At 53.6% G+C, this 17,274-nt stretch overlaps 1 protein-coding gene across 50 annotated transcripts in view; it reads right to left on the bottom strand.

Moving 5' to 3' along the window:
• Nucleotides 1-284: 284 nt before the first annotated feature.
• PTPRF (protein tyrosine phosphatase receptor type F) overlaps nucleotides 285-17,274 on the bottom strand; it is a 90,588-nt gene continuing 73,598 nt past the window's right edge. For 31 of the 50 annotated variants that reach the window (XM_054259237.2, XM_054259247.2, XM_054259240.2 and 28 more), the window contains 14 exons: nucleotides 14,824-14,939; nucleotides 10,550-10,582; nucleotides 9,603-9,700; nucleotides 6,337-6,460; nucleotides 6,001-6,176; nucleotides 5,143-5,262; nucleotides 4,683-4,837; nucleotides 4,313-4,598; nucleotides 4,028-4,206; nucleotides 3,615-3,741; nucleotides 3,257-3,382; nucleotides 2,861-3,015; nucleotides 2,629-2,764; nucleotides 285-1,998 (listed from right to left, as the gene is read on the bottom strand). In XM_054259237.2, the coding sequence (XP_054115212.1) occupies nucleotides 1,930-1,998; nucleotides 2,629-2,764; nucleotides 2,861-3,015; nucleotides 3,257-3,382; nucleotides 3,615-3,741; nucleotides 4,028-4,206; nucleotides 4,313-4,598; nucleotides 4,683-4,837; nucleotides 5,143-5,262; nucleotides 6,001-6,176; nucleotides 6,337-6,460; nucleotides 9,603-9,700; nucleotides 10,550-10,582; nucleotides 14,824-14,939 (1,900 nt within the window). In that variant the 3' untranslated portion in view covers nucleotides 285-1,929. The remainder of the gene's footprint in view (nucleotides 1,999-2,628; nucleotides 2,765-2,860; nucleotides 3,016-3,256; nucleotides 3,383-3,614; nucleotides 3,742-4,027; nucleotides 4,207-4,312; nucleotides 4,599-4,682; nucleotides 4,838-5,142; nucleotides 5,263-6,000; nucleotides 6,177-6,336; nucleotides 6,461-9,602; nucleotides 9,701-10,549; nucleotides 10,583-14,823; nucleotides 14,940-17,274) is intronic. The other 19 variants (XM_054259241.2, XM_078331461.1, XM_054259242.2 and 16 more) reach the window with 1 other exon arrangement.

Genomic DNA, 17,274 nt, shown 5'->3' with positions numbered 1-17,274 from the left:
GTGGATGGAGAAGCATCTCAAGGGGGAAGAGAGGCAAAGGGTATGTTCCCCAGCCTAGGGTGCTCCTCACATGCAGTGGTGGCTCAAGCCTAGCTGGCTCTTGGTCTTCAGGGTTTATAACCACTCCTTTCTGAAAGTGGGTAGCATGCCAGCAGACTACTCTGTCACAAATATTTAGGATGCCCTCCCCATTCCCTCAGGAGTAGGAAATCTCTGAAACCCATCTTAGCTACTGATTTGGCCCAGACTCTTTGGTTCCAGAAACAGCTGAGACAGAGGCCTGGTTTGTAAGAAATCTGATTATTCAAATTTATTACCATCAAGAATTATGCAATGATGCTGTAGTTTTTCTTAACAAATAGAAAACAGACTGTGTACAACAGTGAACTCTACAGCACTAGCATCCACAAGGTAAAAATGAATGTTTCATCATCCAACATTACCAACCCTGGAATGTTGATCTTGACTTCGCCTAGCTAGGTTTGGGGACATCTGCACCACGTCCCTCAGCTAAAACAGCTATGCATCCTTCCCCGCCCCCACTTACCTATCTAGATAGCGCTGCCCAGAGGAAGAGGCCCTCTCCCTGTCCCTCAGCAACCTGGGATAATAAGGACCGATTAGAGTACCATCGACAGAAGTCCAGTAGTCTTGCCACATTGGTTTATGAGGGTATCTTGGAGTGGAAAAGAGCGATTCTCAGGGGCTTTGAAAACAGCTGCAAACCAGGGAGGAAAATCATCTGGCCCCTGCTCTGAGGACAGACATGTGCTACCAGGCCCACTGGCCTGGACCTGAAAAGGCCAGCCACACCCCCGCTTGGCCCTGAGGTGCATGGGGCGTGGCACACACCTGTGCTATTCACCTTGGCCACACAGCCGGACCCCACAGCCTACAAACATGCCACACTGCAATGCTGGGGACTGAAGCCAGGCTCTGCGGGCCCAGGTCAGCCAGCAGCTCCCTCGGGAACCCCAGGCACATGGAGTCGCTTCCCCTCTTGAGGGTTTGAAGTAGAAGCCAAGGGCTGACTCTCTTTTTTTTCTTGGGTTTTTTTTTGTTTTGTTTTTATTTTTGTGTTTTTTTTGTTTTTGTTTTAACCTTTGCAAACACGATGGTGATGAGGAACGCCTTGTCAGACTCTTCCAGACATGTCTGTGGTTCTGGGCTGTGAATGTTAAACACACACTGGGATAGACGACCGGGGATGAGTGTTCCGTATCTTCTCCCCGCCCACCACTGTCGATGTGGCCTAAAAAAAGGCTTTTAAGGGAAAACAAAACTTAAAAAAAAATTTGAGTTTCCCTGCATTTAGCTGAAACAGGATCTTGTCTGAAGGGCTGCAGGAGCAGCCGGATCAGCACTGCCTCCCAGCCCACGGCCGAGCCTCCGCTCAGGCTGGCGGCCCCAGCTCTGCACGAGGAAGGCAATGTTCTGTTCTTCAGCAGAAGTCATACAAAATAAGGATCCAAAGTGAACTCAAAAAAAAAAAAAACCAAAATAAACCCCAACCCCTACAGTGGCCCATTCTGCAGTTATGGATTTGCAAAAGGAAAAATCAGAGGGAAGAGGCTAGAATCCCTCAGTCTACCCCACTTAATGTATAAAAAAGGAGGCCTTGCCCCAACCCCACCCCATGAGAAGCATGAGACACACGGCAGCGCAGCAGAGAGCTTGAAGCGGGCTCCAGGTGGGCCTGGTGGACAGAAGGGCCACAGTGCCTGCTTGCCGGGCCACCCACTTGCCCAGGATGTTCTAGGCTCTCTAATTGGTGTGGCAATGTTCCTGAAACGCTGTGATCCCCGTGGGCTGTCCTCCGCCAGTGACAGCATCTGCGTAGGAGGGCTGGACGATGGTCGGTATGGCTCAGTGGAGCTGGGTCCCCTCCGGAGCCCCGCAGCGGGGCGGCGGAGGAGAGGGGAGCGGTAGTTACGTTGCATAGTGGTCAAAGCTGCCGAGGTACTCCAGGGCTGCACGGTAGCACAGCTGGTACTGGTCCTGCCAGGATAGGGGGCTGGTCAGCATGGGTCATGCCAGTGGACAGCCCCCACTACACAGCTGAGGACACTCACACTGCAGCCACAGGCCACGGAGTTAGCTTCTGCTGGCCAAGAGCAGGCGCTGGACCCTGGCAGCTACATCAGGCAGCATGCGGGGGAGCCCGAAAGAGCCTCTGAAGGCTCATCTTTCTCCTTTCACTCTCCCAGGCCCCCATATCTACCTGCCTTCCACCTGCCATCCCAATCATGTTTCTCTGCTCCTGACTGGGCACCCCATAAGGACTGTGCCTTGTCCTAGAGCCAGGCACACCACTGGGGCTCAGTAGAGAGCTGCTTAAAGAAAACATCTCGCTCATCTCTCCCCGAGCTCCCAGGCAGCACAATGTTGTAGCATATTTGTTTTGTTTTTTTCAGAGACAGAGTCTTGCTCTGTTTCCCAGGCTGGAGTGCAGTGGGTAATCATAGCTCACTACAGCCTCGAACTTCTGACCTCAAGTGATCTTCCCACCTCAACCTCCCAAGTAGGCAGGACCACAAGCACATACCACCATGCCTATCGCAGGCAATGTTAAGGGTTGGCAGCAGGGCTGCTGCTGAGACCCTGGCCCTACAGACTGGTCTGTGTTACCTCTGTCTGCACCATGGCAGGACGCTGTGTACGCAGGGTCTTCACGGTCTGAAACATGTCAACCACGCCCTCGTAGCGCATGCGTTCCAGGACAATGCTCAGAGTGATGAATACCCCGGTGCGGCCCACACCAGCACTGCTCAGAAACACAGTTGGGTCAGGAGTCCTGTTTGCCTCACGCAGTGGGTCTGCCAGGCCCACCCACCCCAGCCCTCCACAGGGACAGCCCCACCTGCAGTGAACCGTGATGGGCCCATCCTGTCCAAACTGCTCCTTGGTCTTGTGCACTTGCCCGATGAAGTCTATGAAGCCTTCACCCGTCTTGGGCACGCCCTGCTCCGGCCAGTCTGTGAACTGGAACTGCCGGATTGTCCTTGACTGCCCATCCTGGGAAAGGCGGGTGGGGGACATGATTAGGATTCATGCCTTAGGCTGTCACCCCTCTGGACTAGACCAGAGTAGTTCAGTGACAGAGGCATGCATCTGTGTCACTGCACCCAAGGGGGGAAACATGCTCATACCCTAATACCCACTCCCTGCCTCAGATTCCTGAAGCTTGAGCCAAGGTACTGTGCAGGCAGCCACCTGCTGTGTGTGGATAGGCAGTGTTATGGACACACTCACTCACCCGGGCATCCGTGACCTTGAACTCACGCAGGATATACTGGGGCATGTTGTACTCAGCCATTGGGTCAACAACAAAGTACTGGTAGCGAGCAGAGCGCTCTGCTGGCCAGTACTGGTGGCATTTCTCCTGTGGATAGACGGCCGGGCCCCCATGATCAGGTGAGGAAGAATGGGGGAAGGGGTGCCAGGCTTCACAGGATTATGGGACAGATACCTCAGGTGGTAATAATGGGGGCCCAAGGCTGTGCTGATGAGCAGCTGGGGTGTGAAAGGAGACAGTAACACAGGGGTAGCTCTCCCAAGGGGGGCTGGTATTCTCCCAGGTATGACAGGGGCCCTGGGGGAAAGGGTGCGCTCACCCTGCCCATCTCCCGAAGCTTGGTCAGCATGACGATGATGGTGGAATTGTGCTCCCAGAGCATGCGCCAGAAGTCCTCGGTGCTCTCTGCCAGAGGCCCCTGTGTAGCTATGTAGGCCTTCTGCTGTCTGGGGTGGACATAAGACTGGACATGCTGGAGGTGCTGCTGCCCCCACAGTCTCCCCTTAGGCTGCCTAGCCCCTTGGGGCCCTGCTCAGATCACCCCTCCTCCAGGAAGTACTCACTGCTCTACCTCTCTGGTCTTCTAGGCTGGCCCTACTCTCCTGCCTACCCCACCACCTAGGCACAGGCCTAGCCCCTGTAGGGCAATCAATATTGTTTTCATTTGGTTATTTCTATTTGCTAATTTTCCACAGTTGACAGATATTGTGGGGTAGTGACAAGCATGCTGACCTATAACCATCCAGGAAGCTGGCGTTGATGTAGTCAGAGCCCTCCACGCCACGGATGGGTTGCAGACACACACGGGTCAATTCGTAGGGCATGATGTTCACCAGCCGGTTCTTGAACTTGTTGCAGGGCAGGTTGGCGCTGATGAAGCGGGACGTGTGGGCCTTGGAGCTGGCCAGCAACTATTAAGAGGGAGGGGTTGGTCAGGCCAAGCTTCCTGCGGCGGTGGGGGTCACCCTCACGACCCAGTCCAGGCCCTGGGGCCAAGCAGGCACAACACAGTCTCACCTTGAACTCAAGCTCCATGGCAGTCACACTCTCCCCTGGAGGCACTTGGCCCAGCTTCTGGATGTGGGCATAGAGGTTGCGGGCAGGCACCTCTGTGTGGCCGCATGTGGCAGCCTCCAGCAGTGCCTCGTGGATGAACACATACTGGTCCTCCGTCTGCACCATGTAGTTCCTCTGTGATCGCATGCAGGTCACATGGCCATAGATGTCGACCGTCTTCTCGTGCTTCATCCGCTCCAGCATGGCATCAATCACGATGAAGCAGCCGGTGCGGCCCACACCCGCGCTGCAGGACACCGGCTTGGCTTGAGGCACAGGCCCCCCCGCAACCTCCCACCCCACCCCTCTGTGTGCCACTGTACCCTCTCACCTGCAGTGCACCACCATGGGCCCTGCGTCTAGGGGATTGCAGGCCTTGACCCGTCGCAGGAAGGCCAGGATGGGAGTTGGGTACTCAGGAACTCCATGGTCTGGCCAGGCCATGAACTGGAACTGACGCAGCTCACGCTTCTCACTGGAACCACTCTGGGGGGAACAAAGTGGGGACACAGTGGCGACTAGGAGCCCACCTGCCATAGACTCAGGGCAGAATGACCTGACGCCGAGGTCAGACCTGTCACTCCCTTATGGTACTCAGAAGCCACACAGAGTAGCGTAAAGGTGCGCCTAGCACTGTTCCCATAACATGGATCATCACACCACACTCACACACCTGAGCCTCTGACCCTCCAACACCCAGGCTCTGGCTTGCCCCCAACCCAGCACACCACACCCAAGCCACTGTTCTTATAGTGTCAGGGCAAGAGATAAGCACTGGGGAAGGGCCATACCTTGTGGAGTGCGAAGGTGCGCACAGTATAGGTGGCCAGCTCCACTGTGTCCAACAGGGTCACCTGAATAAGGCCATAGGTCTCGGTGCCACGGGCTGGCCAGTACTGATCACATTTTATCTGCAGGGGGATGAGCAGGGCAGGTTGAAGGGAGCCCACTGGCTCAGACGGGCTTGGCCTCAGTGGAAGCTGGCCTACTCCCTGACTGTAGACCTCCCTTTCTGGCTACAAAGGTCCCCCCCATCCCCGAACTCTCAGATCCATTGCCCCTTGTCCTCCACAAGCCACATCAGGTCCTCAAGCTATGTCACCACCCTGCCCTAGCTAGTGGAATAAGTGCCATAATTGAAAATTATTTATTCAAGGCCAGATCGCACCAGGCACATTTTCTGCCAAATTTACCCATAATGTTTATGTGCCATTTTCAAGCTCTGTAAATTTTACGTTCCAGCCAATGCTTTGCAGTGCAAAAACAGATAACAGCAGCTCTTTCCACTAATTAACTTAGGAGATGTGTTAATGCCCCAGGAACACTCCAGCATCTGGGGAACACGTGAACATTCCGGGAACTCGCCAGCAACTGGGGAACACATTAACATTCTCAGAAAATGACAGCATTTGGCGAAACATATTAACATCCTAGGAACTCACTAGCATCTGGGGAACATGCTCTATCCCAGAAACACCCCAGTATCTGGGGAGCTGAATCCCCTCAGAAACGTAATAGCATCTAGGGAATCCCTTGAGTGACTTCCTGCACAGAAGGAGGAGGCATAGAAGAAGGTGCCCTGTGTTGCCTTGTGGCTGGGCATTTCCCTGTGGCCATGGGCATCTCCTAGCAGGGCCCTGCAGTCTCACCCGGGACTTCTCCTCCAGCCGTGTCATCATGACCACAGTGGCCGTGCGCTGTTCCCACACCATCCTCCAGAAGTCGCCCATGGTCTCAGGCAGGGGCCCCTGTGTGGCGATGTAGGCGTTCTGCTTTCGGTAGCCATCGATGTAGTTGGCATTGATGTAGTCACTCCCAGGGACCCCTATGGATAAAAAAGGAGGTGGGAGGGCATTACTCCAAGGTCCCCAACCACCATGCCTCAGTACACCCCTGAGACTTGTGGACATTCTCTGGAGGATTCATGTCCCAGCTAGCAGGGGGGAGGAGAGCAAGGGGACAGGAGCGACACCCTCTTGGCTCACCATCGATGGAGGTGAGGATGACTCGAGAGTGGTCGTAGGCGATGACATTCGCGTAGCGGTTTTTGGGCTTGTTCACCTCCAGATTTGAATTCTCCCATGTGAACTGCTGGCCAGGGTCAATGGACTACAGAGAACGGAGAAAGCAGGTGGGGTGGGCTAAGAGCTGAGGTTGACTTGCTTCTCCTGCAGGAGACCCAGCCTTCTGGGTGATGCTCACATCCTGCCTTCACTCCACATGCCACAGCCAGGCCCTCTACCTCACGATGCCAGCCATGGAGCTCACAGTTTGCCACATCACCATCACCTATCAGAAAAGTGATGGACCAGGGACTCCTCTGACCATGGTACCAAATCCCCTTGCTTGGGAGAATGGTCTGAGCTGGGTCAGGGTCAGGGGAAGGGTCTCTCGAAGCCCTGCACTCACCTAATGAAATGAGCTAGGACAGATGGAAGGGATGGTGGACCCTTCTCAGGCAGTCCAGACACTGTTCAGGACTGAGCGCCCAGGGTGCCTCCCTGCTTGGCTCTCCTCCTCCCTTTCCAGCTGTTCCTTCTCTATTTCCTCTCCCTCCCCTGCCCTTCCCGTGGGCAGAACACAGAGCTCCTCCAGAGTTCCTTCCAGGCTCTTTTGTCTCTCTACAGCCTTTCCTGGGTGACCTCATTTGCTCACCTGATTCTTATACTATATGCTGGAGCTGCCCATAACCCCAGCAGCCCAGAGCTCTGCCCCAACTAATCAGCAGCCTGACACCTCCACCGGGAGGTCTTTCAACCTTAGTCCTTTCAAAGCTGAGTTCACTTAGAGGAGGTACGGGTCCCTCTCTCTTTTGGTTAGGGGTCTCTTATTTATTTATTTGAGAGGGAGTCTCACTCTGTTGCCCAGGCTGGAGTGCAGTGGAATGATCCTGGCTCACTGCAACGTCCGCCTCCTGGGTTCAAGCGATTCTCCTGCCTCAGCCTCCCAAGTAGCTGGAACTATAGGTGTGTGCCACCACACCTGGCTAATTTTTGTGTTTACAGTAGAGATGGGTTTTGCCAGAGTGGCCAGGCTGGTCTCCAACTCCCGACCTCAGCTTCCCCTCCAAACCTGGCGCCGCTGCTGGGACTCCACCTCCACCTCAATGAAAGGCACCATCACTTCTTTACCCAGGAGCCAGGCCAGAACCTACAAGTCAACCTCAAAATTCCTGCAGTCCCCTGCATCCCGTCCCACTCCACCGGTCACCAGGTTCTGGTGCTGCCCCACCCCCTCAGCTCTCTCCAACCTGCTGCCACTGCCCTGGGCCAGGCTGCACCAACTCAGGCTTGGCCTCTTCCCGCCTCTTTCCTCTTGCCCTACTCCCACCCACTCAGCCCGATAGCCAGAACAATCCTTCCAAAATGCAGATATGAATATCAATTTCCCGCTTAAAGGCCTTCTGTGTTTCTTCATCACCTCGGAGAGCAATAATGATGATAGCAAAGCCTTAGTGAGGACCCGCAGTGTGCCTGGCACCGCTGCGAGCACTTTGCAAGTATTCCCTCCTCAAATTCTCATATGAGATAGGTTCCGTTATTATCTTCACATATTCCAGATGGATACAATCTCAAGTTCTCAGCATAGCACGCGATGTCCTCCATATGTTGTCCCCAGCCTCATTACTCTCTGCAGGACTGCTTCCGTGAGACCCTACAGCACACCCCACCCCTCGGGCTGCTTTGGTGCTGTCAGCCTACCTTTTGCACGCCTGTCAGTCCTATTCAACACAGGGGCGTGCTGTCACAGTCACAGACTCAATGCAGATTATCTGTCTGCACGTGCTCCCCACCACTGGGCCTCCTGAGGGCATGTGTCTCCGTATCCTCAGCACAGGGATGGGACATGGAAAATGTGTGCTCAATGACTAACTGAACTTTAAAGACCACAGAGCTACGGGATCCCGGCTGAGGAAGAGCCCAAGGCAACATTGGGTAGCTTGAGAAGGCTTCCTGGAGGAGGAGGGTCTTGTAAGGAGAGCTCTGATCAGAGGAGGGAAGTAGGTAGAAGATGGAAGGGGACTACTGTGAACAGAAAGACAAGCACAGGCTGCTTCTTAGAGGAGGGGGGGTATCTCTCTTTTTTTTCCCTTGGTTAGGGGTCTTTTTCCCTCCCTCCCTTCCTTTCTTGAGACGAGTCTCGCTCTGTTGCCCAGGTTGGAGTGCAGTGGCATGATCCTGGCTCAGTGCAAACCTCTGCCTCTCAGGGTTAAGCAATTCTCCTTAACCCTGGGAGGCACCTCAGCCTCCTGAGTAGCTGGGACTATAGGTATGCACCACCACACCTGAGTAATTTTTGTATTTTTAGTAGAGATAGGATTTCGCCATGGTGGCCAGGCTGGTCTCAAACTCCTGACCTCAGGTGATCCACCTGCCTCAGCCTCCCAAAGTGCTAAGATTATAGGCATGAGCCACTGTGCCTGGCCAGGGGTCTCTTTAATCACCTCCTTCTTTAACAAAGCCCCTTCCTAGATGGGCAGCCTGGGGATGCTCAAAGTCACCCCGACACTAGCTGTGGGTGGGAAACCCTCAGACTCTGAAGGCTGAGCCCCAAGCAGGCTCCTAGGAGTTAAGTCCAGAGTAAGGTGAGCATGTGGAGGGCTCCAAGCAGGACTTCTGCAGCCTGAGCAGCCAGTCTCAAGGCCCTGACTCCCTGTGAGTGCATGAGTGAGCACAAGCATATGCAGAGCACAGGGCAGCAGGCAGGCCTGGGTTTGAATCCTGGTGCCACTATCATCAGCTGTTTGACCTTGGGCAAGTCACTTCCCCTCTCCGAGCCTCTACTTCCTCATCTGGAAGATGGGATTTTAACAGTCCCCCAGAAGATGGAGGACGGAAACCAAAGGAGTTAATGCATGCCAAGTGCCTAGCCTGGTGCTGGCCTGCAGGAAGCTCTTGATGCCAGCTCTTGTGGCTGTTCTCACTGATCTGTGTACACATGCCTGTGGCCTGTGTCTATCTCTGAGCATGTGGGCATGTGTCTGAGTGTCCAGGCCCTGGTGGCACTCACAGCCTTCTGAAGTATCTCTTAAGGGTGACCACAAGAAGGTGCTGGGCAAGGCTATGGTCCAACCAGGCATCTGAGGTGCCCAGTTCCCAGCTGACCCTTGCCACTGCCGAGCCTCCTCTCTGTGCGCCTGAAAAACCTGGACCCCCTCTCTCACCCACCACAGCTGGGATCTAGAACAGCACAGGAGCTAGTGTGGGGTAGGCCTGGGCCAGGCACATGGTGGGGGGCAGGAACGCCTCACCTCGTACTCCTGGGAGAACTTGAGGCTATCGTTGGCTTTGAGACGTTCGATGTTGTCCGCCAGGTCAGTGATGGGGATGGGTGGGTGGTCTCGCATACCTGGGGGAAGCAGGGCACACACACAGGCAGCGTTAGCATGAGACTTGAGCAGGGTGGCAGAGACAGCCCCAATGCATGTATGTGCACATGTGAACACGGGTGACCATGGAACACTCGCAGTGGTGGCATGGAGACGGCAGCACATGCGGTGACAGGGATGACAGAGCACAAGGTGGCTGGAGGGTAGGAGAGGACAGAGGGCAGTGGTGTGCCATGAGCACGTGGAGCCTGTCTTGGTGGCGTGGTGCTGAGTAGGGGCACTAGGCCCTGCCTGGCAGGTCTCGCAAGAGGGAGGAGAGGCTTCCTTCCTCCCAGGAGTGGCGGGACGCTCAGGTCAGTAGCAGCAGATGTGACAGAGGCTGGGCTCCATTGCACCTGCCTGCAGAGAGCCCTCCTGCCCCTCACTGGCAGCAGTCACCATGGGAGACTCATGGCCATCGTCATCCTGGGCTCCAAGTGTGTAGATGGAGTGGTCACAAAGTACAGAGACAATGGCAGAGCAATACAGAGAAATCCGGAGAGAGAAGCAGAGATCAGGAGGGAGGTGTGAGACAGAGACGAGATGAGAGGAGAGGAGGGGCACGCAGAAGGAAGGGTGTTCGGCCGGAACTGGAGGCCGGAGAGGCAGGGACAGAGGCAGGCCTGGTGGGAGAGAAAACAGGCCTGGAGGAAGCAAGGTGGGCAGAGGGTGGGGAAGGAAAGGGGTCAGGAGACAGCAGGATGGGGGAGAAGAGTGGAAAGCTGACAGAATCCAAGGAAAGACAGAAGTGATGAGTAAACAAAAGTAAGGGGTGGAAACAGACACAGAAGCCAAAGTATCCCCCAAACATGGGAACTTTGAAAACTAACTTGAGGTATTCGGGCAACTGGGGACACTGGAACCTGCAGAGAAAACAAAAACAAAAAAACAACGGGGCAAGAAAAGAGAGCCTGTTAACTTTTTCTGCTTACAGTGCTGTCACATGTAGTGGAGGGGTGGAGTGGGCTTGAGAGGGGCTAGCGGAGTAAGAGGATGGGGTGGAGAGGGGCTGGGGCTGCGGACAAGCTCTGTCAAGGCTCCTGTCTTCCAGTAATGCCGATGGGTGTCCCACCCCAAGAGGCAAGCACTTTTTTTTTTTTTTTTTTTTTTGAGACGGAGTTTCACTCTTGTTACCCAGGCTGGAGTGCAATGGCGCGATCTCGGCTCACCGCAACCTCCGCCTCCTGGGTTCAGGCAATTCTCCTGCCTCCGCCTCCCAAGTAGCTGGGATTACAGGCACGCGCCACTGTGCCCAGCTAATTTTTTGTATTTTTTTAGTAGAGACGGGGTTTCACCATATTGACCAGGATGGTCTCGATCTCTTGACCTCGTGATCCACCCGCCTCGGCCTCCCAAAGTGCTGGGATTACAGGCTTGAGCCACCGCGTCCGGCCCCGGAGGCAAGCACTTCTAAACCCTGGTGGCGTCGGCAGCCTTGGGGGGGCTCTTTCTTTTTTTTTTTTTTTGAGATGGAGTTTTGCTCTTGTTACCCAGGCTGGAGTGCAATGGCACGATCTTGGCTCACCACAACCTCCGCCTCCTGGGTTCAGGCAATTCTCCTGCCTCAGCCTCCTGAGTAGCTAGGATTACAGGCACGTGCCACCATGCTCAGCTAATTTTTTTTTTTTTGTATTTTTAGTAGAGACGGGGTGTCACCATGTTGACCAGGATGGTCTCGATCTCTTGACTTCGTGATCCACCCGCCTCGGCCTCCCAAAGTGCTGGGATTACAGGCGTGAGCCACCGCGTCTGGCCATTCTATGATTAAATACTTAAGTCCAAACCAGCCTGCCCCTTTTGGTACCAAAATATGGCCTTGAAGATTTTCAGACGATTTCCATGTTGGAAAAAAGAGCCCTCTTTCTTGGATCCCACACCCTCCCCTCTCCCACTGTGCCCTGCCCATTGCCTCCTTCCCTCTTCCCAGGGTCTTTGAAAGGAATTTCTCCACTTTCTCGCCCCTTCTCACCACACTGCTCACTGAAACACTTCTGCCCACAGGACATGGCCACCACTCTCTCTCCAAGGCCCCATGTGCCAAAGCCAATGGTCCTCCCACTGGGTCTCCCACTGTCCTAGCTCAGAGGCCTTTCCTCCCTGTGCAACTTCCCCTGCTCTTCACTCGCCGTGGCTGCTCCTTCGTCATCTCCCTAGCTGCTCTTCATCCATCTTTCCTTAACGCTGCACCATCTTCTCTGCCCTAGGCTCCTTTTTTGGTCCCAGCCTCCTTCCCGTCCTCATCCTGGGGGAGCCCATCTACTCTCAGGCTACCACATGCTCCTGGGCCCCTCCCACAGGACTTCAGCCCTGATGTCAGCACAGAAGTCCTGAGACCCACAGACCCACTGGCCCCAGGACACCCCTACCCCTTCCTCACGCAGGCAACAACTGCAGAGCCACCCTTACCTCTCCCCTCGTGGACCCAAGCCCGGACCCTGCTGCCCTCACCTCCTTCACGTTTCCCAAGTCTGTCCCCTCTATTCCCACTGCCACCTTTTACTTGCTTGGTGGCCTTTTAAATGGTCTCCCTGCCTCAATTTCTCCCCTCTAATCCATTCTCCTCAAGGAACCAGAGTGACATTTCTATATATATATTCTTTATATATATATATATATATATTATGGAAATGTCTTTACATATATTTCTTTATATATACATTTCTATAATTTCTATATATAGATTATATTAAATTTCTAGATTATACATAATTATAATTCTATAAAATTCTAAATTTTATATAGAAATTTATATAGATAATATAGAAATTTCTATATATATATATAAATTTCTGTATATATAATATAGAAATGTCTACATATAATATATATAGTATATATATAGAAATATATGTATATAAAGAAATGTGTATATATATATATACATATATATTGTTAGGGATGAGGTTTCACCCTGTTGGCCAGGCTGGTCTTGAATTCCTGACCTCAGGTGATCTACTCGCCTCAGCCTCCCAAAAGTGCTGGGATTATAGGCGTGAGCCACCGTGCCCAGCCGAGTGACATTTCTAAAGCATAGTTCTGACCATATGGCTCCCCTGCTGAAAGTAATACCTCCCAAGCATCCTCAAGAGGAAGTCTAAGCCCCTTAGCCTGACATTCAAGGTCCTCTTGACTGGACCTCTGCCTAGCCCTCCAGTCTTCTCTTGGCTCAGTATTCCCCCCAGCCCCTAACTCTCATGCTGTAGAAACTCAGGTGCTTATAACGTGATGCACATGCAACACGCCCAAGCTTCTGCACATGCTTCCACGGAGAGGAGCTCTCTCCCACCCTTCTTCTCCTGACCATTGCCCACATGGCTCAGCATCCCATCTCTGAAGAGGCTTCTCTACACTCCAGGTCCCAGCATCCTGGTGCTTGATCCTTCAGAGGTGTAATCATGCTGGGTTGCAATAGCCTGCTAGGTCTGCCTGGCACACTCTCCAGACACGTCCTCCTGGAACTCGGTCACCATGTTGTGAGGAAGCCCAGGCCACCTGAAGAGGCCTCCTGTGGGTATCCCAGCTGACAGCCCCAGCAAGGCTCAGAGCTGGCTCATCAACCACCAGTCACATGAATGAAAGAGGCTTTAGAGTCCAGGGGTTGGCAAACGTTTCCCATAAAAGGCCAGAGCGTAGTTTAGGCTTTGTGAACATCTGGTATCTATTACATCTATTTAATTCTGCCTTTATAGTGAAAAAGCAACCATAGATAGATAATATATAAATAAATAGGCGTGGTTGTTACAGTAAAAATTAATTAATTAATTAATGAGATGGAGTTTTGCTTTTGTCGCCCAGGCTGGTATGCGATGGTGCGATCTCGGCTCACGCAACCTCCACCTCCTGTGTTCATATGATTCTCTGCCTCAGCCTCCTGAGTATCTGGGATTACAGGTACCACCACGCCTGGCTAATTTTTGTATTTTTAGTCGAGATGGGGTTTTACCACGTTGGTCAGGATGGTCTCAAACTCCTGACCTCAGGTAATCCACTCACCTCAGCCTGCCAAAGTGCTGAGATTACAGGCGTGATACACCATGCCTGGTCAGTAAAAATTTATTTACAGAAACAGGTGGTGGGCTGTACTTGGCCAGAGGCCACAGTTTGCCTACCCCTGTTTTAAACAACTCTAACTCCCAGCGCCTTCAAGTCTTCCGGCTGAGGGCCCAGACTTTCTGGAATAAAGACAAGCTGTTCCTGCTGTGTTCCTGTCTGAATTCCTGCCTCACGAAAACTGTGACAGATAATACATAATTAAATTTTGGGGTAATTTGATATGCAATAATAACCAGCTCATACATACACAAACCCTGTGTGTATGCATTAGTTCACTCATTCGTTCATTTGTCTGTGTGTTCATTTCACAGGCATTCAATAAGAACTCATCATGTGCTGAATACAAGGGATGGGGTATGAACAAGACACAGTTCCTGGCACCACAGAGCTCAGAGATGTCACTAAGGTAATCCTAGCCCAATGTGAGAGGCATCAAAAAGAAGAAGGAGGGAGGGTCCCAGAGCCGAGGAGAGAAACCCAAACCTGTGCGGGGGCTTCTGCTAGGAGGAGGGCTAAGCTGTGTCTGCTGGGTGAGGGGAGAAGTGACATTTCAAGTAGAAAGAGCTGGACAGCCCCGTGAGAGTGGCTAGGAGAAGGGGCAGATACATGGAACGGTAAACTCAGTGTTGGCCTCCACAAAGGCCCAGATGCAGGCACTTCATCTCCCCACGAGTGTCTGTGGAGGCATCTCCCACTGCTAACAAGCCCCTCTTTCATGTAGAGGGGCCAGACACTGGCCACCCTGTGGCAGAGAAGTGGGCTCTGGGAGATCCTCAGCCCATATTCAGAGGCCCTGACAAGACGAGGCAGGAGCTAAGTGGCTTTGCCACCAGAGAGGCTTCTGGGCCTGGGGTACCTGTCTAGCTGCAGGATATGGGGGCCCCTCAGTCATTCCATCCAAAGTGGATGAGCATAGAAAGAAGGTTAGAAAGGAGGAAAAGCAGCAGGAACAGGTGCATGCGGCCCAGTAACTTCAGTGGAGACCCGGAGAACAGAGCCACAGGCCTGCCAGGTCTGGACTGGGGGCACACAGGCCATGGGAGTACCCTACCTGGGGTCTGATAGTTGAGCCTCCGCATCTCCACAGGGTCGGAGGAGTGGGCCAGCAAGGAGTCCTTCAGCCCGATCGACTGCTCATCCTTAGAGGACGGGGAGTGGGTCCTTTTCCTAGAGAGATAGAAGGGAGGCTGGTGAGAACCTGAGGTTCAGGCTGAGGCTGTGATGCATGGCATGGCTGGCTGTCAGGAAGCCCCCATGTCCACGGCTCTGTCCTCCTACTGCCCCACCTTTCCCAGGATCTCTGAGCACAGAGGAGCCAGGGCCAGAGCAGCCTTGACATGAGAACACAGGGCAGGGAAGGGGCGGGGAGAGCAGGAGTGTGGCGTGAGCAGAGGAGCAATGCAGCAGGGAGGAAGGGGTGGCAGGGGTTGGCGGCTCCTTTGGATAGAAGGCAGGTCCTGTGGGACAGTGGCTGCTATCCCCAAGGCCACCCAGCTGAATAGCAGGAGCCACCAAGAATAAACATGCAAATGACACATAAAATACACAAACAGCACAGGGGACAGGGCCCCAGCTTTCTGGCCCTCAAAGTATCAAGGTAAATGCCCAAGGTAGCAGGGGAGGGACAGGGAAGGCATCGCCCTAGCTGGCCAGAGTCCTCTCTCACTGGCCTCAGTTTTCCCATCTACAAGGACACAGTCAGAGACAGATCATAGGGTTCAGCTGCAAACAAAGATCCAGAGGCCACTTGTGGTTTGCAGATGTGTGTGCTTGGGGAAGAATTTGAGTGAGTGTGCTCAGGTATGAACCAGGACAAGCCTCTGCTTTTCCACACAGTGAATGCTCTTTGCACATATGCAAGACTGTTTCTTGCAGCACTTAGGCAGCTTCTCAGAGAACTGGGAGCCTGGTGGCGGTTCTGGTGAGCTCTGTACGCTCAGGGAAAGCTACGCAGTCTGCATTATGCATGTGCCCCAGAGAAGGAGCGTCCTCTGCAGAGTTGAACTGGCAAGAGAGAGACAGAACCTGCCTCCTCACACCAATGAGGACTCAGTCCTGGACCGGGGAGCATTCTGAGCTGACTGGACACTTTGCTGCTTAAAGCCATAGGTCAGGGGACTTCTGGTCAAAGCGTCATCCCTCCCTGCTGGCCCAAGAAGTGCATAAGGATTGCAAGTAGAGGAGAGGTGTGTGAAGAGAGAAGGAACGACTCCTACCTTTCTTGTTTACTAGGTCCCAAAAGACAAGCAAGGACAGAAGAAAGGAACGGTCACAGTTTCCACCAAGCACTCAGCCCTCTAATGACATGGGGAGCCTGCAGGCCCCTTATATGGTACCCACGTGACATTCACAGGGAGGGGAACCACCTCTCTGGACAGACCCAGAATGCGGGTAGAAGTGGGAAGGATGAGTGCGTCTGTGGGACACTCTTCAGGGACCCACGCACAGGTCCATCTATCTTGGGAGGAAGAAGCAGTGGGTCCAGGGTAAGAGCACAGGATGTAGGCACTCCTGCATGGCGCAGAGATGTGCTGACACAGACCAGCATGTCTTCATCTGCCAGGTGCTCACTGACATGCCTGTGGGCTCAGCCCAGTGCTGGGGCTGAAGGCTTGGCACACAGGCCCAGGTGAGTTTGCAGTGAGTACCATGGGGGACAGATGTAAGGCTGTGCTAAGGGGTAGGGGCCAGGCAAGGCCTTGCAGGCACCAGAGCCTGGACTTGAGTCCTGAATCATCCATGAGGTTGCTGTTGCCAGGTGGTCAGGGGGAGGGAGATCTGCAGAGGGCACAGCCTGTGTGGGTCTGAACACTGAATTAGTTCAGTATCGCACTGTCAGAGTGTCAGGAGTGGTGACGGGTCAGATTAGCTAGGTGTTAGGCTGTCAGGCTGAAGAGGCTGGGCTTTATGTTGGGAGCCACCAAAAGGTATTAAACTGAGTGACAAAGTTAAATCTTTGGAAATCCCTTTCAGGCTGGGTGGCTGCAACTACCAAGGGACAGGACTGAGTGGGAGAGACACACTGAGGCTGAGACAGCAGCGAATGGCATGGTCACAGCAGGCCATCAATCATGTCTGCTAAGTGAGCTGTAGGCCTATGGGCCTACAGCTCGACCTCTCTAGGCCTAAGTGGGAGAGTGGGGCTAGGGAATCATCCAGAAATGGTGACAGAAGGGAGGGACCTGAGGTAGGAGCCCAGGAGATGGTGGTGTCTTAAAACTGAAGAAGAGGAGACAGACGCACTCATGTAACACAGACAGACACGCCAGGGATGCACATGGGACAACCCTCTGAGGCTTCAGCTCCTCACACCCATACTGCCATACAAAGGCTCCCTCACCTAACAGATGCAGGCCTCAGACGTAGGGAGGCACACACTGCTTCTGCCCTTCCTGCCTTCCTGCTGAAACTGAGGCCTAGGGTCCGGGGTGCAAGGCACCACCCTTGGAGAGAGTCCAAAAGGCGAGGGCAGGTGGCCCTCCCTGGAGCGCTGAGAGCAGTG

The sequence above is a fragment of the Callithrix jacchus genome, chromosome 7 (genome assembly GCF_049354715.1).
Source record: "Callithrix jacchus isolate 240 chromosome 7, calJac240_pri, whole genome shotgun sequence".
Lineage (NCBI taxonomy): Eukaryota > Metazoa > Chordata > Mammalia > Primates > Cebidae > Callithrix > Callithrix jacchus.
The sequence above is the reverse complement of the archived record's forward strand: the minus strand, read 5'-3'. Positions and strand labels throughout refer to the sequence as shown.